Source organism: Drosophila hydei, unplaced genomic scaffold (genome assembly GCF_003285905.1).
Source record: "Drosophila hydei strain 15085-1641.00,03,60 unplaced genomic scaffold, DhydRS2 tig00000149-arrow-pilon, whole genome shotgun sequence".
NCBI classification, from domain to species: Eukaryota; Metazoa; Arthropoda; class Insecta; order Diptera; family Drosophilidae; genus Drosophila; species Drosophila hydei.
Window position 1 is genome coordinate 2,302,012 of NW_022045678.1, and position 21,581 is coordinate 2,323,592.

The 21,581-nt window shown below is 36.9% G+C and overlaps 5 protein-coding genes across 5 annotated transcripts; 2 read left to right on the plus strand and 3 right to left on the minus strand.

The window, feature by feature from the left end:
- Nucleotides 1-8,933: 8,933 nt before the first annotated feature.
- On the minus strand, nucleotides 8,934-10,970 carry LOC111603929 (methyltransferase-like protein 17, mitochondrial). The gene is made up of 3 exons (XM_023321756.2): nucleotides 9,863-10,970; nucleotides 9,519-9,808; nucleotides 8,934-9,461 (listed from the first exon to the last, which is right to left on the minus strand). Exons 1-3 carry the CDS (start codon nucleotides 10,883-10,885, stop codon nucleotides 9,353-9,355), a joined length of 1,422 nt encoding a protein of 473 aa, XP_023177524.2. The 5' UTR covers nucleotides 10,886-10,970; the 3' UTR covers nucleotides 8,934-9,352.
- A 250-nt stretch (nucleotides 10,971-11,220) lies between these two features.
- On the plus strand, nucleotides 11,221-12,944 carry LOC111603882 (zinc finger CCCH-type with G patch domain-containing protein). The gene is made up of 3 exons (XM_023321698.2): nucleotides 11,221-11,303; nucleotides 11,358-12,269; nucleotides 12,330-12,944. Exons 1-3 carry the CDS (start codon nucleotides 11,283-11,285, stop codon nucleotides 12,924-12,926), a joined length of 1,530 nt encoding a protein of 509 aa, XP_023177466.1. The 5' UTR covers nucleotides 11,221-11,282; the 3' UTR covers nucleotides 12,927-12,944.
- Nucleotides 12,938-13,913, minus strand: LOC111603883 (DNA-binding protein RFXANK). Its single transcript, XM_023321699.2, has one exon. It carries the CDS (start codon nucleotides 13,742-13,744, stop codon nucleotides 12,998-13,000), a length of 747 nt encoding a protein of 248 aa, XP_023177467.2. The 5' UTR covers nucleotides 13,745-13,913; the 3' UTR covers nucleotides 12,938-12,997.
- A 339-nt stretch (nucleotides 13,914-14,252) lies between these two features.
- LOC111603865 lies at nucleotides 14,253-16,878 on the plus strand. Its single transcript, XM_023321673.2, has 4 exons — nucleotides 14,253-14,829; nucleotides 14,922-15,844; nucleotides 15,906-16,077; nucleotides 16,481-16,878. The coding sequence occupies exons 1-4, from the start codon at nucleotides 14,482-14,484 to the stop codon at nucleotides 16,649-16,651; spliced, it is 1,614 nt and encodes a 537-aa protein (XP_023177441.2). The 5' UTR covers nucleotides 14,253-14,481; the 3' UTR covers nucleotides 16,652-16,878.
- Nucleotides 16,879-18,981: 2,103 nt separating this feature from the next.
- Nucleotides 18,982-21,536, minus strand: LOC111603876 (transmembrane protein 184C). The gene is made up of 6 exons (XM_023321687.2): nucleotides 20,834-21,536; nucleotides 20,430-20,707; nucleotides 19,929-20,135; nucleotides 19,778-19,865; nucleotides 19,387-19,720; nucleotides 18,982-19,269 (listed from the first exon to the last, which is right to left on the minus strand). Exons 1-6 carry the CDS (start codon nucleotides 21,140-21,142, stop codon nucleotides 18,998-19,000), a joined length of 1,488 nt encoding a protein of 495 aa, XP_023177455.1. The 5' UTR covers nucleotides 21,143-21,536; the 3' UTR covers nucleotides 18,982-18,997.
- Nucleotides 21,537-21,581: the final 45 nt, after the last annotated feature.

Genomic DNA, 21,581 nt, shown 5'->3' on the forward strand with positions numbered 1-21,581 from the left:
GGATCGCTCTATACGAACAGCATTATCGTTCGACTTAACAATACACAATACCAATGTAGTCGAAGTTCTTTGTGCTCTCCACATGAATCACGGCTAATTAATGATTGGGCTTTAGCTCTCATTCTATGGATCTATACAATTCTCTGGCTGCCACCAAAAAATCCATTTATATACTAAGTTTCTTCTTGTGGTTTTTACCTAAATCTAATTATATAAACTACATAAAAATTGGTTAAAATTCTTATCAGAAATTGTCAACAGGAAGCTATGAAATAGTTGTCATATCAGTAGACTACCTCTGAATTTTTAGATTCCCATATATTATTGATAGTATAATGCTTGCCAATCAAATAATATATTGCAAAGTTCACTTCAATACTTACTTGTGTAATTATACATTTGCTAGAATCTAACTTGGAATGGAAAAATTTCAAGTAAGTTTTAAGATTTTATTCGCAGTTTCTAAGTTCTAAGCTAGTCTCAAAGTGAAGCTAGAAAAAAGGGTTGGGTTGGGTTCGGTTGGCTTAGTTTTGTTTAAAAATATATATCTTATCGGAATAACAGTAATTCGCTTATCAATAAGAGCTTATAGTACTTCACAATGAAAATCTATATATATAAGTATGTCTATATATTAGTAGTATCTTGTGTTACTTTCACTATCAAAAAATTAGCAAATCTCAATCATTGAGAATTCAGGAGTTGACTCATCTTAAGGCAAATAAAAGTTGTGTGCTTATTTAGTTATTATCGTAATTGTTGGACTAGAAATTTATATATATATATATATATATATATATATATATATATATGTGTGTTCCTTTTCAGACTTTGAACCGTAATTAGTTTGACTGTGCATCGAGACTGAACAAACCCCAATTGAAACGAATGTATTATAGTTTTCCAATTGAATAAAAGCAAATCAACGCTGCAGTCAGTCGCAACCAACTGCATAATACTCGTTCACAGGCAATAACTGTGGCTGTTAGGTTATTTGGTTTTCCACTTAGATAGTTCATAAAATGTATAGGTTTATGAGTTGCCAAACTAGTCAATCCCACCTCCAAAATAATAAAAGATATGTCTATATATATATGTAAGTTATTATTCATCTATAGAGGTCACTTATTAAATCTTTTTTAACACGCTTTCAGTCTTAATACTATATCAGGTGAGGCACGATACACACACATAAAATTTAAAGGACACACTGCAGAAAGCTAATATACTCTCCTCCCATCGCGAAATAGTATAAAAATAAATAAGCTACAATTGTAATTATAATTAAATGGCTTGAACAGGCTGGTTCCCGCGAGTCTGTAGCGCTGATTAGCAGATCGTGAGCTGATGAGAGTAGACTTTGGATATTTGATGTATTAATTGATGAACAGAAAGGAAAATGAAATTTACATAAGAGGTTCGATATCATCGAAAACACGAATTGCACATAAAATGATAAGATTAGAACATGCGACAATGAATATCACGAAATGAACAGCGAATTCTTGGCAAATACTTGGAGCTCTTTGTGGCCTGAGCGCCATAATAAATGAACGTGAAAGCAAGTTATAATATACATGTCAGTTACTTATCGGAGAGATTCGCTGCGACGCGTCGTCTAATGGCAAAGTCCAAATGTTTGCAGCATTTTTATGATCTCAGTCGAACTGGCAGTCAAAGTCGACGTCGAACTCGACGTCAGCTTGAGTTGTGGGTGTTCTATTGAGAGCGATATAGACTATATCGCTTATTGTTTCCCCTATTTGTTTGTGTGTTTGTCGTTCATTCTGAAGCTGATAACTCGGGATTAGTAATTTGTCTTGGGCTGTTTCCATAGAACAATTACGACATCGCCTCAACATGTTTCTGGTCGGATGCGAAACGTGTGCCCATTTTATTACCCATTCATGTTGATGGCGTGATTTGAGAAACGAAATATAGAATAATAAAAACAATCGATTAGGAATTATATATATAATATATGCAGTCTCAGCTCCCAATTATTAACTAATTCTAATTAATTAATAGTTCAAATATTTTAAAAATATTTATATGAATTTCAAATCTTTACAAATTTGTTCAATATTTGCAACAGAACTTGTAACACTTAACATCAAATATATAAATGAATGACATTTTTAAAAATTTTTTTAAATTTTTTTATATTTTTAATTAATTATTTGATTAAAGCGCAATTTAGCAATAATTCATTTGTAGGGACTTATGTATGTATGTAAATATATATGATGAAATATAAGATATATATTACATCATATAAAATATATTTGAAACATAAATTTTTATAGTTAAATTTCTTTTAAAATGCAGATTTCGACCATCTTAAACAACATTCATTTTCATTCAATATATAATAAATATATATCAGCTATGAATGGAATCAAATGAATGAAATTTTCGGAGACATATTTGTATATATATATACATATGTATATGTATATATGTATATATATTTACTTATTTGTGTCCAAGCCGTCTGGGGCTTATCATCAAGTTGACAGCATAATGAATGATCAATCACATTTAATGCTTTCTCTATACATTATTATTAATTTTACAGCATTTTTTGATCAACTGATACGCATCAGCTGATGCGTTATGAGCTTTGCAGGAATCATCCCACTATTGTAGGCGTTGCTTATCTTATAAGTTTCACTTTTGTTTTCAAATAAAATTTTAAATGATTTTTTTTAGTTTATGGTATAGTATACATATATAGTATACATATATATATATACTAATTATCAAAGTTTTTTAACAAGAAATATGGAATTGAATTTAACAAACTTTTAGCTAAATTTATTGAGATGCATTTATTATTATTTTATTATTTATTTTATTATTATTTTAGATTTTTCTTATACATACATAAAAATAAATCTTTGAATTTAAATTTAAAATACCTAATATAGATAAATTAATATAAAATTCATGTGCTGGCATAAGTATTTCGACAAGTGTTAATCGTTAACCCTCTGATACCCCGACCTGACTTTTGATGGGGTAATAGTAAATTCACATAAGAACGAAAAAGCAAGGGGAATCCCAAAATTTAAATAATATACTTTTCCTGCTATTTTATTTTATATATTATTTTACTAAAAGTATATATTTATATATATTTTTTATTGGCATTGACAAAAAATTGCGTTTCCTTTGTCTACTTTATAAATCTAATATAATATAGAGCTTGAATATATTATATAGAATGTCTTTGTTTATGGCTCATGAGCTTTGCTTCAAAAAATCAAATTATCAATTAATTAGTTTAAAATGATTTTTGAGCACAATGGGAATTCAACCATTTCAGAGCTAAGGAGCAAGCATCAAATTCTAACAGCAATAGAAAATGTTATTGGTAGTTAAAAACGATAAGTTGAAAGAACTTTTAAAGACGTCTTCAAATTGAGTTCTCAAAATTATAACCTCTAAGGATAACTTATTTTTATTAGCATATTTTGCCTTAAAGATGGCCTGATCCACCTCTATATATAAAAACTGTAAAACTCTCACCATTTCCAGAGATCCAAACACTCTCCAAATGTAATAGTTATATTCTATTTACCTGTTAACAACATTTTACTATTTCCAATTGCATCGTTTTAGATGAGTTTATAGGGAACACTTTGTATGCTTTGAAGAGATCGCTGCAAATTTCTCACACACCTGAAATTTTGCTCAACCGGATTTGGAGGTGACAATTGTAACGGTTCAGCAAGATACAGGCGCGAATGAAAGATGCCGGCTAAAAGGATAGCTCACCAATGGAATCAACAACAGATAGAGTAACACTTAGTCGACTTTTGCTACATGAATATTCCAACTGTTCCTGGCAACGCTCGAGCCTCGACTGATGCACAGACCGCACCAACAGCCGCTAGGTAGCCTCCCGGAATGCCATTTGCTCGACTAACTAACTAACTGCTCGTCCGACCGACTATATACTGTATGAGAACTTTGCTGCCGTTTTTTACTTTTAACTTTTTTTGTCCAGGGGAGTCGACATTAGAATTAGACTCGGAACAAAAGGAACAACAATGCCGGCTGGCCGCTTGGTTGGCTGACTGACTGATTGGGTGGGTCAAACGAATGTTGCAACAGCGGCGCATGCTTTCTAAACGCCACCAATTCACTCAATGTTGTTGTTGTTGTTGTGGGACGCAACTTACTAGTACAAATAGCCAGATAGAGACAGAGCGACAGCTGACACCAGCGAACGCGCCTTTTTAATGAGCTGACCCCACCTAGTCGGTATGCGTATAACTATGTATATACAGACATATACACATTAGAGCATTAAGCCAGCAACGTCCGTGGCTCAGGGGCGCCACATGACGCGCTTCTGTATGTGTGTGTGTTGCTCACTCAGTTCCCATAGGGCGGGGGTGTCTTTGTGCCTGGGTTAGCATATAATGTAAACGTTTATCATTGGACAGCCATATATATACATATATATATATATATATATATATATATATATATTTATATATCCTGTCATATCAATTTTGTATGTATTTAACTAAATGGGTTAATGACTTGTCAAATGCATTCCTTAATTAAATTTATGTGCCAAATGCAGTTGGAAGGTATCATATGATGCTAATTCGCATTAGCTTCCTTAATAAATATTGAACTACATTAATAACGATATATATTTATATAATATATTTATTTGTGTGCTAAGAACTAACAAATACTTGAAAACTTGAGCAATAATTGATAAAGACATCGTAATAAAAGTCGCATAAGTTTCTAGAATCATTTTAAAACCCTGGCACGTGATATAAAAGTCCTTGAATATAAGAAATTAATATATATAAACTATTCTGGAAATTATAAAAATTATTCTATATTATAATCATAATTTTATACAATGAGCAACAGTTTGAAATTGCATTTTTTCACATAAGCAAAATTGTATTGATAAATTTTAAGTTTTGTTTATTCGTAATATAATAATCAAAAACAAACTAATATATATCCAAGTTTTATTTTTATTTATGTATAATCTACTCTAATGTCATTTCTTAAAATTAAACATGTAAAGAATCAATCTTTACTTATTTAAAATTAATTAATTAATATATCTCTAGTCGGAAGTGAAAGACTACCCTGAACCTCGTTCAGATCCAAATCTAAAGTATAGATTCTTTAGCTCCAGCGACATAAGATTAAGTTCGATCGGTTGAGGTTGGAGGTCTTAAGATGATATCATTAAGTCAACTACTTAAGCTATAGTAAGAAATATATAAGGAATTTCAAGTTCTTGGAAGTTCCACGGTCGAGCTAACGGATATGGCTAGATACCCACAGTTAGTCTTCCTGATCAAGAGATGAGCTCTGACATGCTTCCTTCTGACTGTTACACACCTTTTAACATTTTTAATTTTAATGGTTATCCCCAAAAGGATAAAGCTATATTGTAATAAAAGAATTACTTTACTTTATTTTTTTTTCATTTGAAAATTTTTTTTTAATATATTTCTATAGTTGCATCAAATTTTAAGTCTCTTTGCTCACAGCTGCCAAGCCAAAAATGGTAGAAGCTTAATTTTAATTTTTTTTTTAATTTTATTTAATATTTATATATTACATTAAATATACAAATAAATATTTTTATAAAAAGCCTCCAAGCTCTAGGCTTGTACGAAATATTGTTTAGAGAGAACTCTGATTTATTTTAGTACAAATCAAATTAAATTAAATTAAATCAATTTAAAAAAAAAGATGTTAAATAATTTAATGTAATTAATGATATATTATTATGATTGATTGTACTTGAGTCATATGCATAAATAAAATTTTTGGGTATACTTTGGACTCATAAAAATTAGCTTCTTTCATATTGAACTATTTACAACTATGTTTTAATATTTTCAGCACCAGCTCAACATATTATACTAAGAGTACAAACTTTAACCAGAAGTGTTACGAATATTGTATTTTAAGTAATTGTTACATAATCATAATAATAATGTTATATCTTGAAAATACACCAAAGGGAATCGTTTTCAAACCCCTTAGATATTTTCCATTTACCAATATGCCACTCTTATGTACCCACAGTCCATTGCTCTATAGCACACCTTGTTATAGGACCAATCCTTAAAAGCATATTACATATACTTATATATATATATGCTGGCACACCCATGGATAAGTGAGGAGAAGAGACGTGTTAGTTTTCGCGCCCCACCAGTTGCCCTTTGGCCAGCACGCAGCGTTATGCCAAATGGCCACGCAAGGAGCACGACTCGACGCAGGGATGATCCGCGGTCACCAAAAGGGCGCGTTTCACATTAACACATAGCCAAATGTCAGTCTGGCAATGTGTACGGCTCGCTGCCGCTGTTAACTGGGATTGGCATTGATGCCACCCGAATCGTACGCACATACACAAACATTTAAACTCTTGGCAGCTAGTTTTGTTAATTGAATTTTGAAGGATTTTCCAATACAGGGCTGACAACTATAAATAATATGTTTTATTATTTCGGCCTTTAGTTTAAATCCTTTACTTACAATGAAGATCGGTTTGAGTCTAATATCCACATCTGAATCTTTGATGTTCAGTTTTTTAATATAGTAAAAAAATAAAAATCAATTCAAATATTTTCACTAACATTAGCTGCTACATTAACTCATCGCAGAAACTGTCAGCTACCAAAATAACTTGAAAGCTATGAAGTAATGACCAAAGCTTTCCATATTTTACTTAAATATCTTATATTTCATAAAAATTTGGTTTTGTTCATAGTAAAATTTTCAATATTTGAGTTTCAGTTTTTGGAATCTGCTCAAGAAAAAATCAAGTTTGATTATAGTTCTAACGCAATGTCGTACTTTATATTTATATATATATTCAGCTTATAATGAAGATCAAATTCGGTTCATCTGTTTGTCCATCATATACATCTTTCTATATAAGTCTAGAAACGAATATATTCTCATCCATTACTGGTATATATTAAATGCAATTTTATTCTCAACAATAAATAATATGTTTAATATTTATAGAATGTTTAATATAATATTTATATATAATATTTATATATAATAATCGTCATTATCCTTTCCATCATAATTGTCGTCTTCATCATCATCATTAACACCAACATCGTTACCTTCCTCATCACCACCATCACCATCTTCATCATCATTAATATCCACAGGATCATAGCCATCAAGCTCATCATTCCCATTATCATTATTTGTATTTTAAGTAATTGTTACATAATCATAATAATAATGTTATATCTTGAAAATACACCAAAGGGAATCGTTTTCAAACCCCTTAGATATTTTCCATTTACCAATATGCCACTCTTATGTACCCACAGTCCATTGCTCTATAGCACACCTTGTTATAGGACCAATCCTTAAAAGCATATTACATATACTTATATATATATATGCATACACAAACATTTAAACTCTTGGCAGCTAGTTTTGTTAATTGAATTTTGAAGGATTTTCCAATACAGGGCTGACAACTATAAATAATATGTTTTATTATTTCGGCCTTTAGTTTAAATCCTTTACTTACAATGAAGATCGGTTTGAGTCTAATATCCACATCTGAATCTTTGATGTTCAGTTTTTTAATATAGTAAAAAAATAAAAATCAATTCAAATATTTTCACTAACATTAGCTGCTACATTAACTCATCGCAGAAACTGTCAGCTACCAAAATAACTTGAAAGCTATGAAGTAATGACCAAAGCTTTCCATATTTTACTTAAATATCTTATATTTCATAAAAATTTGGTTTTGTTCATAGTAAAATTTTCAATATTTGAGTTTCAGTTTTTGGAATCTGCTCAAGAAAAAATCAAGTTTGATTATAGTTCTAACGCAATGTCGTACTTTATATTTATATATATATTCAGCTTATAATGAAGATCAAATTCGGTTCATCTGTTTGTCCATCATATACATCTTTCTATATAAGTCTAGAAACGAATATATTCTCATCCATTACTGGTATATATTAAATGCAATTTTATTCTCAACAATAAATAATATGTTTAATATTTATAGAATGTTTAATATAATATTTATATATAATATTTATATATAATAATCGTCATTATCCTTTCCATCATAATTGTCGTCTTCATCATCATCATTAACACCAACATCGTTACCTTCCTCATCACCACCATCACCATCTTCATCATCATTAATATCCACAGGATCATAGCCATCAAGCTCATCATTCCCATTATCATTATTTGTCAACTCGTCACACTTATTACCATAAATACAATCATCACTCTCAATATATTCATCATCATCAAAATCTTCATACTAATTCAGACTTTTATCAAAGTTTTTGAATAGCAATATAATTTTCATAATTATATGAATGTGTGTACCTCATTATAAATATACTGTCGAATTTGAATATTGTTCTTTTTACTTTCTTTTTAACTTAAAAATTATGATCGTCTCGATAAGACGCGCATCTGTAAAATTATTTTTGAAAATAATTTGTAATCTTTACTATACTATAAGACTAATTTTATTATTTTATATTTTATTACATATATATTAAACGAACTTATATCAACCAATTTATATAATTTATTATTTATCTCTCATCTCCCCGTCTCCTTCTCTGAAAACTTTCTTTCTAAAAATACATTTATGTTTGCTTTTTTTTTAGTGTTGTGTATATATATAAATTTGTATATATGTATATACATATATGCATATGAATAGAAGTTTGTTGCAATTAAACTGTTTATTAGGAATATCTGTTAAGCTTATTTGAAAATGAGTATTACAACCTTGTGAAATTGTAAATTAGATAAGGCTTTGATCATAAAACTGATAGTAAACACGAGTGTTATAATTTTATTTCTTTCCACACATATGTAATCTATACATTTTGCCGTTTGCTGTAATAAAATCCAAACACCCATCCACAACTTCAGTGGAACATAAGCAATGGGCGTGTTTTCAGTGCTGACCATTGGCGAGACACAAAGCTTATATACTCGTTCGTATATCTTATAGAAAACTATTTAATCCAACTGTTTAGCTTATTGGCTCTGGTGCTCCGCTTTGTATCGCTCTACTTTTTTCAGCTCTTTGTGTTCTTGCTATTAAATGCTAAATGTTGAGGGTGCGCTAGCTGTTTGATTTACTATCAAGGAAATGCCATTTTAATGCATCGAAATAATTAACAAAATTTACGCTGCGCAACGATTTGTTTGTATTTAATTAAACCAACAAATTGTTTGCTTTATATTTAAAGCTAATCGATTAGTGAGCGGGGGTATCGTTAACAAAATGCTGTAACAATATTGTGAGCTACGCCAGTTCAGATTATTCCGCTGGCTCCGAGTCGGCTTTGTTTTGCTTAGTTTGCGGCGTACCCAGAGCCATTGGCAGGCGGTCACCCCAGCGACTGACTCGCGCACAACTGTAGGCGGCTCTGAAGCGGATATAATTTAATGTGCGAATTGTAATTGGAACAGATTTCTCTACTTACTTGCCGTGCTTTGATGCCGTGAAGATGACTTCCTGCAAATTTCCAGATTCCGTGCAAACGCGACAAATCGAATGCTTCGAACGCACCAAAGTGGGTCGCACAATGCGTGGCCATTGCCGAGTGGCATCTGCTATGGAACCCTTCTTCAAAATAGCATAACTATACGTCGAAGTTCGACGATCAACTGCTGAATCGCTGCTTACACGCAGTGGCGTATAAGCAATTTCAAAGTTGCATGGCGTCCGATCTGCCAAATCCTGAAGACGTGGACATCGCAGATCGTGCGGGCACTGAAAAATATAATTTTTTAACTCTCCTTTTACAAGATTTTGTATGGTACTCACTGGCGCCAGCGTTTGTCCCGCATGTTCTTCATCAGCACGGAGTAGAAACTGTCTAGATTCGTTTACTAGCTCACAGCCTCGACGTGTGCCCTCCTCCACGATTACCATGTAGCCATCGCATTTGCGCCACAGATTTAATAAAATCTCTTTCCGCTGCTGCTTGTCTTCCAACTCGAATAATGTATGTGAAATAATAACCAAATCATATTTTGTATCGATGGCCGGCAAAAATTGTCTGTAGAATACGTTGCGCAACGTAATTTGTTTATTCTCTTGACCTTGCTGCAGGATTAGCTCCGATAGTTCGTTCATATCTCGTGATCGGTCCACATTATAATACTCAAAGATACTGTCGGACCAGAGTTCACTTGCCGCCCACATACCGGTGCCAATGCCAGAGCCAAAGTCAATGTAGCTGCGCGGCTTAAACTGTTCATCGCGCAATTGAATTTCTGTGAGCACGCGTTTCATTACCGCATACTCCTGGGCAGCTCTGCCCACGGCATATACAATAGATTCGTATGCACCGTATTCCAACCGTTTCCAAGCGTAAGTGCGCTGACCCAAACGCTTATTAATCTCTAGTTCACGTTTCCGTTTCCAACGCGCTGCCTCTTCCTCGCTGAGCGTGGCTAAACGTTCCAATGGCATCTTGGAATTGATCTCTTCTACAATCAATCGCTTCTTATTTTCAATTTCTAACGGAGTTGGTGGCGGATGGCGAGCTTTTATATAACGATTGAGCAGCTCACTGTCACGCAGCACTTTTCTCACAGGATGATCGCCCACAATGCGTTTTAACGTGTCGCTCAACTGTTTGGGAAGCTCGATAAAATTGGGTTTTATAATGCCGGGATGTTTCCTAGGCTTTATCACCGCTTGTTCCAAATCGGCAAGGACAGCCGGCTCGACTGCTGCACTTATTTTGCAGGTGTATCTCTGCAACAGGTGTGTGCTTGTCAGAAAAAGTCGCGGTGCAAGCATTATATGCCCAGCTGTGTCCAGCATAAAAAGCGAAGCCATATTATATGACCTTTTTCAACTGCACTAAAAGTAAATAAACACAAGGCATGTGGCGCCCACTGACATGCTTTGATAAATTGTGCAACACGCCTCGAACGTTTTCCAGCACTGTTTTGTTGTCAGCTTGGTGAGCAAAACAATCGTTTTGCCATGAATAAAACTATTCTGTTCCTCATTTAACAGTAATATTTTTGTGTAATTACTTTCATAATAATACATAAAAATATACTCTATTGATAAGCAATCGGTTTAGCTTATGGAATGTTTTTGATTTTAAAAATTATTCTGGGCGCTACTTGAGCAGCATACTAGCTTTAAGTATGTCGCCGGTTCCTTTGAACTGGCAAAACAAGTTTTTTTTAGCATTTTATAAACAAAAATGCTTCAGCTGTAGGGTATGGATGAGTACGAAGCCCAGGTACGGTTTTGCTCAATATAATAAAACGCGTTAATACCTTATTTTTAATTTCAGTTGCTCGTGGTAGAGCAGGCGCTGCTTGTGACTTCCGACGAGCAGCAACGTGAAGAATTAATAGCTTTGCGCACAAATTTAGAGGAGCTCCTAGCTCTGACCAGAAGCAGTGAAACTGAAGTTACCAACAACACAAATACACCTGAAACAACTGATAATATAGACAATGAACTACAACGTTTTCAAAATGAGCTAATTGACTTGGAGCACGAGCAAGCAGATCCAGGTGAGGATCAGCAACGACTGGAAGAACTACGCACGAAATATAATGGTCTACTGGGTGAAAAGTGCTCGGCGCCCCATGAACACAGCTGGGGTGCCTTAAGTTATCACAATGCACTCATATGTGGAGTAGATGATGAATTAATTGTGGATAAAAATGGCATTTTAGACGTACGACTGCGCGTACTCTTCACAAACCCGACTCACCGCGAGATGTTGCCATGCAACTACTACTTAGAAGGCGAATGTAGATTTGACGAAGCGCGATGTCGCTATTCGCACGGTGCTCTAGTGCCAGGAGCATCCATCAAAGATTACAATGCTCCAGATTTCCATAGACTTGCACGCAATTGTCCAGTTCTGGCTAAGTTACAGGACCGACTGTGGCATCGTGGTCGGGTGCTATGCGTAAATTTTGTGGAGCAGCAATGTCGCGTGCGTCTGGATGGCCAGGAGCACAAGGAGCGTGAGCGTGACTTTCCATTTGAGGAACTGTTTCCTCTGATCACTGACGAAGATGATGAGCTCACGAGCGACAGTGGAGATTCAAATGAAACGGATGGAAGCGATGCAGGGAATGAATCCGACATGGACGACTTCGAGGCAGCGCGCCAAGCACGCATGGTAGAGCTTAGCCTATTTACATTCAAGCCCACAGAGAGATTGGGCGCTTGGGAGCAGTATACGCGTGTAAGTTTCTTAATGAATTTCAGATGGTTTTCTATAACTAAACTTATTTTGTAACTTCAGGGCATAGGCTCCAAACTGATGGCCAACATGGGGTACATACACGGCACAGGCCTTGGCTCGGATGGCCGGGGTATTGTTACGCCAGTAAGCGCACAGATACTGCCACAGGGTCGCTCGCTCGACGCCTGCATGGAGCTACGTGAGGCAGCTAACGGAGATAAGGACTATTTCAGTGTAGAGCGTAAATTAAAACGCGCTCAACGTCGACAGCAAGCAGCGAATGAAAAGGCCTACGAGCGCGAGGCGAAACGCACAGATGTGTTTGCCTTCCTCAATACTAGTGTGCTAAGTCAGGGCAGCCAGCAGGCCGAGAATGCAAACAAAAAAACAAGGACGAATACTCTGCAGCAACACTCAAATAAAACTCTCAATGTGGAAACGGTGCGAATTGCCGATGACATACGCCGAAAACAGCGAGACATTGCCAAGGTGCAGCAATCGTTGGCACGTAATGCAACAGATGCGCAGCTGCAGAAACGATTGAATGTGCAACTCCAAGTGCAGAAACAAGAGCTCGCTACGCTGCAGGCGCAAGAGAGTAGTTTAAGCAAAGAGCAGCAGACGCGCAAGAGCAAAAATAAAATGTTTGAGTTCTAATTTACAATTCACCTTAAATTACGTTTATTTCTTACAACTCTATTATAGTCCATGAATCTCGTATGTATATTTCACTGAATGTTGCCAAGTGCTCCTGCCGTCAGCACGGCAGTCATATACTGTTCCAGCAAAGCCTGGGACAGATGCGAGCCGTGCTCCACGGCCAGAGCGTATGCTGTTTCGCCATTCTCATTGGTAGCACTAAAATCCAAATCTCTGGCCAGCAGCTCGTTGCAAGTGTGTGGGTGGTTGCCAGCTGCTGCATACATAAGTGCTGTATTGCCTACAATGTCCATGTGCGTGGACACAGCTCCGCGATCGAGTAGGAAGCGCACGATCTCATTGTGTCCCCCAGCCGCTGCAAGCAGCAATGGCGTAACCATATCCGTTGCCAGACTATTTACATTAGCGCCTGCTGCAACAAGCAATTGCGTAGAGACTAACTGGCCATAGGACGCTGCCCAGTGCAGGGGTGTGAATCCGTGAGAGTCCCTGAAATCAATATGTTTTTGTCGCAGTAGTTCAGCTTTTACGTGTTCCTCAGTGATTTCGCCTTGGCCAGCACGTTCATGAAAAGACAGCGTTACCTCCACAGTGCAAAATGTAGCTTCCGTATTACCACGCTGCAGATTCGTTAGGACCGTCGATTGTGGGCGATATGGTAAAAACGCACTTTTCCTCTTAGTCGAGTTGGCATCCAACAATATACTTGAGCCATGCAACGTAGAGGAAGCCGGTCCTTGGACTTGCGCAGGTCTGGTGGGCTCATCTTCATCAGAATTTGTGTTTTTCTGCAGCTTCTTTACGGCAGCTACCATTGTTTACACTCTGCCTTTTTCAATTCGAGCTAATACCACTTATATGTTAAGCAATTAAAAATGATACAAATAAGTTATAGTATCAAACATACAAATGCAATCAAATATGAGTTTGTTGAACTTTCAACAGAAACGGAATAATGCCCTAAAATTTTACAGCTGATTTTTGCTGAACAGCTGCTCGCTCAGCTGAGCAACTAAAGACATTAATGGAAGTCTATAAACGGTGTGCTTCAGAGCAAAATTTACTGACGGTGGTCTCGTTTTGAGCGTATTGCATGGTTAACAGAGTGATATATATATTTATATATGTATATATATTAAATATATAAACGCAGGTATACTTTTGCACCAACGCAATATTTGTTTTTAAAGTTCTAGGGATGAGCGCATTTGAAATGGTTTATGCTAATAATCGATAACAAAATTACCCAGCTGGTGATGGTTGTATTTGTTTGGGTTTTTTTCTATATTTTTTGATTAGCAAATATAATTATGTAAATATATTTAACTGATTCATTAGTACAGACTTGATATGTGCATGTGCTCGTGTGTTTCATAACTGGTTTCTTATTGTGGCGTAGTTAACAAAAAATCTACCCTGCACCTGTTGGGCTGGTTTCAAAGCAAGCCTGCGTTTTGGGCCTTTTTCTGCCCCTTTAACATTGAGGAATTTTTTTGCAATTAAATTGCGTCGAAGTTTGGACCCACGAACACAACACAATCACAACTTTAAAATGGGCAATAATGTGAGTGCCAAGGCTGATGGCGAGGGCAGTGAACCTCCTCTGGATGGTGGGAAACATAAAAACCATCATCATCACAAATCTAGCATACACTCATCGAACAGCAACAACAATGCCAGCGATGTTGTTGTCAGCAACAGCAACAGCAGCGGCAACGGCAGCAATAACAGTCTCAAGGTGCAATCACAAACACAAACAATGACCAGATCAGCATCAGGCGCCGATGTGACAGAGAAGCACCTTACACAGCTGGTGCCAGTGGAGCGCCTGGCTGAAATACTAAAGGAACAGACGAGTGCCAAGTACGGCATTAATGGCATTGTGTCAGATGTTTTTGTGGTGAGCAAGCACAATTAATTATCTGATAACAGTTTTATAGCAACTTGACAAAATTTCATTGCACGCACACGCACACACACACACATGCACAGTCTCAAGTGTTCCCTGGGTATACAGACTTGGGCCATCGGCTCTTTCAATTAATGCACGTGAGCTCGAAGGCAACAACAAAGCACCTGGGCGTCGTAGCCTTTCGACAGCAATGCGAACGATTTTTGGGAATAATGGACGATACAAAAGTGCTGGAGAGCTACATTAAGATGTACGCACAGGAGGATAACCCCGATTTCATAGATAAAGTGGGCGTCACACGTCTGCTGCACATCTGCTATACGATTGCCATGCAGCACTCTGGAAACGCAGTGCTTTGTGGCGCCATCAACAGGACTTTTGAATCGGTGACAAAGTCTATATTTTTCAGTCACGATAGCCTCAGTTTGGGCTTCGTTTGCCGATGGTTTGAACAGAATTTGATACGTCCTGTTTTACTGGTGCACAAATACTGCGTCCATACGCTATCCACGGCATATCGTGGCCTAGAGCAGCAGTCACAATCGTGCGGCATTGAGCTGCAAACACCGGTGATTGAGCAACGTAATCCATTTGCGTCCGCTGATGCCACGGATCACAGTGGGCAAAGCACGCACATTGAGTCGCTGATGCCACTCTCACAGGCCTGGCTACTGGCAGGCGCCTTGCCGCCTCTGTATTCCAAGCCGCGTACTATTACGCCACCGAACAGCAGCAACAACAGCAGCGCTTCGTCAGCTGTGCAAATATTCAAGGATAAACTTTCAATGATGCCATCACACTGGACCCTGCTATACGATTCCAACGAACATGGCGTCGGTGCCAATCGTTTTTTGCACCACGTTCTTGGCTATCGCGGCCCGACGCTGGTCCTGCTGCACACAAAAGACAAACAGACTTACTGCATTGCGGCGCCCAGTGAGTGGAAGGAGACACATTTGTTTGTCGGTTCAGAAGGCAGCTGCGTGATACAGTTGTTGCCCAAGTAAGTCTCCAGGAAAATCTACTCAGATCAAATAAGTTAAAAGTTCAACTTTGGTTTGTAGATTTGTGATACTGGAGAAGAAGCCCAATATTTTGTACCTTAACACCAGCATTCGCGGCTATCCGAAGGGCTTGCGAGCGGGCGCTGATCCCCGCAAGCCCATCATATCGGTTGATGAACATTTCGAGAATGTAGACTGCAAGGGCATTGCTGCAGGCCTTATGTCCATTGAGGTAAATACATTGATTTGTTAATATTGTATATTTCTTGCTATATTTATATGTGCAATAAGCTTTTATCAACATAGTATATATACTTATATATGGTATAAAAAATTCATAGACATGTCCCCATGTATATCGCGTATAATATAATATAATATATATATATCAACGGCCAGTCTAAGCATTTAAAAACAACACTTTCGACCCGCTGCTAGATTCAAGGCCATCGAACTTGGACGCTTTATCATTTTCAAAGTCAATTTATTTAAGTTCAATCGAGGCCAGACTTAACAGTAGGCGAAAGTGTGTGTACATTCAAATGAAGTCTAAATTCTCCTTTACCAAACAGAACAAAACAAATGAATTCAGACAACAAATTGGTACCAACAACAATAACGACACTCTCTTACAGGTTTGGGGCTGCGGCGATAAATCATCACGCGATGTGCAATTGGATATTAAAAAGTGGCAAATCAAGGAGGCGGAACGTCAACGTACAGTCAAATTAACAGCCGCCGATTGGATGGATCATCCTGACCGATACCTTCTCGAACTGGGCGGCAGGCAGAACTACAACAACTAAAACCAACAACAATTGTTGCTGATGCGTGTATTGATTCGAAAGCAATTGGTGTGTGCCTTTAATTCGAGAACGCGTTTTAAATTTACGGGAAATACATTTAAACATGATAATACCTAATAATATTATCCATTCGTTCACAACATGAATCAACCCTGGACTGAAATTGTTTGTATTTTAATTGTGTTTCGATTAACGAATTTTGTTTCATGTTTTTCTTTTATGTTTTACGGCAAATTTGATTTTAATACGAAATCTTTCGTAATGCCATTTTAATATATATTTTTGATTATGCTTCTTCTGCCTGTACTTAAAAAAACGTTGTCCTTGTCACCAGTTCTGTTTTATTCACTATTTTGTTAATCGTCCGTTTGCTTTTGCAAAAAAGAAACTAATGCGTCAGGTAATATAGTTTTTCTTTCTATTATTATTTCTTTTTCTATTTGTTCTAATCTTAGAATTCAAGTATTATGAAAAGACAAAAATGCTTAAAACAATAAACATAATCAAATGTTGCAAAAAAATAAAAATAAAAATAAAAAACGCTTTAAATCTTTATCATGGCTGTGGACGCTGATTTGATGAACTTGCTAAATTAATTGGAGGTGTCGTGCCTATCAGCGAAAAGCACTTTAAAAAGCTGATAAATAATTCAGACACACATGCATATCATGCGAAAGCGTGTGCTCTGAATCACGATATTTACATTTTATCAGCTAGCAAGAGTTTTGATAAATAGAAAAGAATGTTTACCAACGGACTACGAGTTGGCTCTGAGAAGATATCGCAATATGCTATATATATATATAGAAAGGAATGCATTTTTAGAAATCAGCGCAAAAGCTCGAAGCAATTTCGGGCTTCAGTAGGAAAAAAATTTCCATTTAAAAAAATTTCAGCCTTGAGTAATCGAAAAATTGAATTTAGAAAAATCTACTTTAGGATTCAGATTTATCAATATCTGGCTGTTTGAATATAATATTTTAAATATTGTCATGGGTAAAAGGCATCAAACTTGAATATACTAGCAGCTAATCGATGCTATGCATCTATAAAAAAAAATATAATTTACATATAATGGATATAATATTGGGAAAAAAGTTTGTATAAAATACTTGGCAATGAAGCATTGTAAGAGTATGAAAATATAAAGCATAACTAACTCTAGCGCAGATGCTGAGCTATTGTGAGTTTATAGTAATATTAGAATTAAAATATCATATTTATCATAATTATAAAAAAACGAAAATTATAATGGTGTCACAGTGGATGTAAAAGTGCTTAAAGAAAAGAAAACGCCAATTAGAAATGATAAAAACGGAAAAAATACAACAATAATAGAATTTTTGCATAATTATATTATTGAGAATTACATTAATTAAATATACAATATGTGTTTTTCAATTATAAGTTACGCCCTTTTCTGACCGGCAGTCACTCCATTCACAATCGTTTGCTTTAAGGGTATGTATCAATTGATCTACTATGCAACATACGAGTACAGGGTATTAATAGCCTAATCAAATTACAAGCTACTGACACTCACACAGCAATCGCATATATATGTATATATTTTAGTTAACTTTCCTATGATTTTGAAGTTGAATGTAAAAAACGTTCGAGCCTTATCTATGATATATGTATATAAAAATCTTCGTTCGCCAATGCACATAGAAATACATATTTATGATGAAGATTATATGGAATTGTCTGCACTTTCTAAGTCGATTATATATGTCTGCAGCTATGGTTTTAAATTAGATGTTGCTTTCGCTTTCGAAACTAAGGCCACGCAATTTTGAATCGCCCAATTTGATTGAGCTGCCAGAAGAGTTAGCTTAATGTGAGTATTTAGCCTAATATACAAAGGAATTTGGGCTTGCCAATCGATTGACCAAATGATAATTGAATAATTGAAATAACGGATAGATTGGTATATAGAAAGCACAAGTATCTCTGTGTTAATATTAATTGGGTCTAGGTGATGTACTCTCTGTCGCGTCGACGACGCGTCGTGGATGCCACAACCACAATAGGCATCTGTTCGACATTCTCGGCATTCACTATTTCACCATCTTCATCATCATCATCATCCTCATCATCGTCATCGTCATCGTCGTCATCGTCATCGTCGTCGTCGTCATCGTCATCGTTGTCTTCATCCCCGCCCGTTGAGTTGGACCACTCGGATGCAGTTTGGTTGCTGCACGTGGCGCTAAATTTTAAACTGCTTGACATACCAAATGAAACAGACAGCGATGCGCTCAATGAAGAGGCATTCAAATTCTGACTAACTTCTACATCATCCCCATCCTCGAGCACATCGATGTGCTGTTGCTGATAACGTTGTCATCTGCCCGCGCCCAGCAGGAGCGCATAATCATCGTTGGACTCGGGTATCGGAGCTGCCGCCGAGGCAGTAGTACGCGCCTGCAAAAAGCTGCTGCCACCCGCTTGTGGCGGCCCAACACCGCCAAGAAAATGTTGTTGATCTCGTTCGCGCAGATGTTGATTTGTGTCACGTTGACGCGTCGACTGTTTCAAGTTGGCGCCCGGCAAGTGAAGTTGTTGTTGTTGGTAATTGTTGCTATTGCTAATATCACCAGCTACATCGGCGCCTGCTAAGGGAAATCGAGATGGGGAATGAGTTTGGTGTTCATTTAGGGTGCCCAGTTGCCCAACATTGACGGGCAGAATTAACCGGCTCGTTGTGGCGCCATATGTGGCATTACTATTACCTGCTTGTGGGGAGCTGCCACTTGGCATCGTCTGCTCCTGCCGCTTGCCAATTAAGTACTCGGACTCACTACTTGAACGACGTGGACCACGCGCCAGTGGTTGATATGTACTGCGACCCTGAAAACGACGACTTATCGAGCTGCTAACTACGCCCAAATGTTCCGTCACATCCTCCTGCATGTCCGAGATGTCCATCATGGAGAGAAAAGCTCGACACCAGCTGTGATTCGGATTATTCCAATACTGTGGCGAATTAATATGGAATGGGTGATGCGGAAAACTATAAATGTGCGCCACAGCCGCAATAAACATTTCTATGCATATGAGAAAGTTCTAAAATAAACAAAGAGTTTATCGAATTGCAATTAGATACTCCATCCAAAGTCTTACTTGAAGCGTTGAGGCCAGATTAGCCTCACCGACGTCACCAAAGACAATAATTTGGTAAAATACCAATGCATTGAGCAGCACACCTTGGCTGCAAACAGAAGTAAGCTTTTAGTATAAATATAGCTTAATTTAAAAATGCTTTGGTACTTACAAAAACGAAAAGAACACAACAGCCTTAATACACAAAAATTTCGGTATTGGTTTCATGGGCTTCAGGTCCTCTTTGTTGGCCCGATAGAAGAGCACCAGACAGTACATGGCCACAAACTGTGAGATATTGTTAATGACCACAATATAGGGAAAGGCCACATTGGCTGAAAACTCGCCTTCGCCATAAACTCCACATAATTCGCAAATGCTGTACCAAAGAATATGTAAGAGAGTATTTAAATAATAATATGCAGGCAGTAAATGATCATAGTTTCTCATAATAATTAGTTCTTCAGTGTCTGTTTTAACTAAATAACGATTGTAAATTAAATTTTAAATTTGAGATCAGCTATAACAGTTTGTCAGAATTCCAATTGAAATTAGCATAGCATAAGGCGCAATGAGTTTTAATCTATTGTAAGATTGTGTGAAATTCCAAAGTAAGCTCGTCATGTCTAATACAACAAATTGAGACGTGGCACATGTCCGTAATCTTACTTACACTGAGATAAATGTCGTAATGGGTCGCACTACAGTGTACTGCATGATGCCGTGCTTGCAATTGTGGATGAACTCTCTGCCCATAACCCAGGGACGCATGCAGCAGAGCGGAAAGAAGTGTGGCACCTGTGGCTTATATTCCATCGTTGCCTCCAGGTCCATGCCGAGATTCAAATAGTTTAGCAAGTAAACCATGAAATTGTAAATAACGTACGCCTCATAGCACTCACGCAGCGAGTCCACGTATATGGAATGCTTGGGAAAAAGCAAGCCCAGCCACTGTAAGCATATTCAATCTAAGTCAATCAAATACTTCAACGAGAACGATAATTGGTTAAGATTCGATTTCAAACATTTTGAGTAATCAAAAGTTTCGATTTCGACCGCTTCCATTGACCCACTTACCGCATTCAACGCATAGATGGGCACCATCCACAGTATGCGTATTATATGCTTTTGTAGTATGGGCTTTGTGAAATGGATGACGTGTTGTATGATATGCCAAATGGAAATTGGCACGGCGGAGAGTACAAAGAGGCCTCCGATAAGTATAAGCTGATCATTTTGCTTAAAGCCATCCTTCACCGAATTTACAATAAGCAGCGGCACCACAATTATCGCGAATATCGCATAGGTGACAATTAGGAGCGGCTTTATCCAGATACGCCATTCTTCACAAAAGCGACGGATATCAATGCGGCACATCCTGCACATTGGTTTTGTTGTTTGTATGTTTGAAGATACGCTACAAGTTTTGCTTTCGTCACTAGACAAAGCCGCCGAGCAGCAACAGCGAAATAGTCGTCGTCTTCGTTGTTGTTGTTTTTATTGTTATTGTTGCCGCCGCCCCGTTATTGTTTGTCTGTTGGTTTCTTCGTTCAGTACGATTAGTGTCCCCTATCTGAATTTTACATGGAACGTCTCTTACACCCACGCACTGTTAGCAAGCGTTTAGCGCACATGTTGATGTTGCCTGTTTCACAATAGACACAACACACACACTACACAAAACAATTAAGGCTAAGCTGCAATATGCAAATTAAAATTATTTGTTAACTTTTTTGTTTTATGTGTTCAGTGGCAATAACTTGATAAGGGGCAAGTTTTAACTGTCTGGCATTACCAAAAATGGTTAAGTGCTGTAAAATGTCAA

What these genes read in the sequence shown, in the direction of transcription:
- LOC111603929 (XM_023321756.2), bottom strand. Translation starts at nt 10,885, where the DNA reads ATGGCTTCGCTTTTTATGCTGGACACAGCTGGGCATATAATGCTTGCA. An exon ending in CGGGACAAACGCTGGCGCCA is followed by an intron (nt 9,809 to 9,862) that starts GTGAGTACCATA and finishes TATATTTTTCAG; the next exon opens with TGCCCGCACGATCTGCGATG. An exon ending in ACGGCATCAAAGCACGGCAA is followed by an intron (nt 9,462 to 9,518) that starts GTAAGTAGAGAA and finishes TATCCGCTTCAG; the next exon opens with AGCCGCCTACAGTTGTGCGC.
- LOC111603882 (XM_023321698.2), top strand. Translation starts at nt 11,283, where the DNA reads ATGGATGAGTACGAAGCCCAG. An exon ending in TGGATGAGTACGAAGCCCAG is followed by an intron (nt 11,304 to 11,357) that starts GTACGGTTTTGC and finishes TTTTAATTTCAG; the next exon opens with TTGCTCGTGGTAGAGCAGGC. An exon ending in CTTGGGAGCAGTATACGCGT is followed by an intron (nt 12,270 to 12,329) that starts GTAAGTTTCTTA and finishes TTGTAACTTCAG; the next exon opens with GGCATAGGCTCCAAACTGAT.
- LOC111603883 (XM_023321699.2), bottom strand. Translation starts at nt 13,744, where the DNA reads ATGGTAGCTGCCGTAAAGAAGCTGCAGAAAAACACAAATTCTGATGAA.
- LOC111603865 (XM_023321673.2), top strand. Translation starts at nt 14,482, where the DNA reads ATGGGCAATAATGTGAGTGCCAAGGCTGATGGCGAGGGCAGTGAACCT. An exon ending in GTGATACAGTTGTTGCCCAA is followed by an intron (nt 15,845 to 15,905) that starts GTAAGTCTCCAG and finishes TTTGGTTTGTAG; the next exon opens with ATTTGTGATACTGGAGAAGA. An exon ending in CAGGCCTTATGTCCATTGAG is followed by an intron (nt 16,078 to 16,480) that starts GTAAATACATTG and finishes ACTCTCTTACAG; the next exon opens with GTTTGGGGCTGCGGCGATAA.
- LOC111603876 (XM_023321687.2), bottom strand. Translation starts at nt 21,142, where the DNA reads ATGTGCAGGATGTGCCGCATTGATATCCGTCGCTTTTGTGAAGAATGG. An exon ending in ATTACGACATTTATCTCAGT is followed by an intron (nt 20,136 to 20,429) that starts GTAAGTAAGATT and finishes TCTTTGGTACAG; the next exon opens with CATTTGCGAATTATGTGGAG. An exon ending in ATCTGGCCTCAACGCTTCAA is followed by an intron (nt 19,721 to 19,777) that starts GTAAGACTTTGG and finishes TGTTTATTTTAG; the next exon opens with AACTTTCTCATATGCATAGA.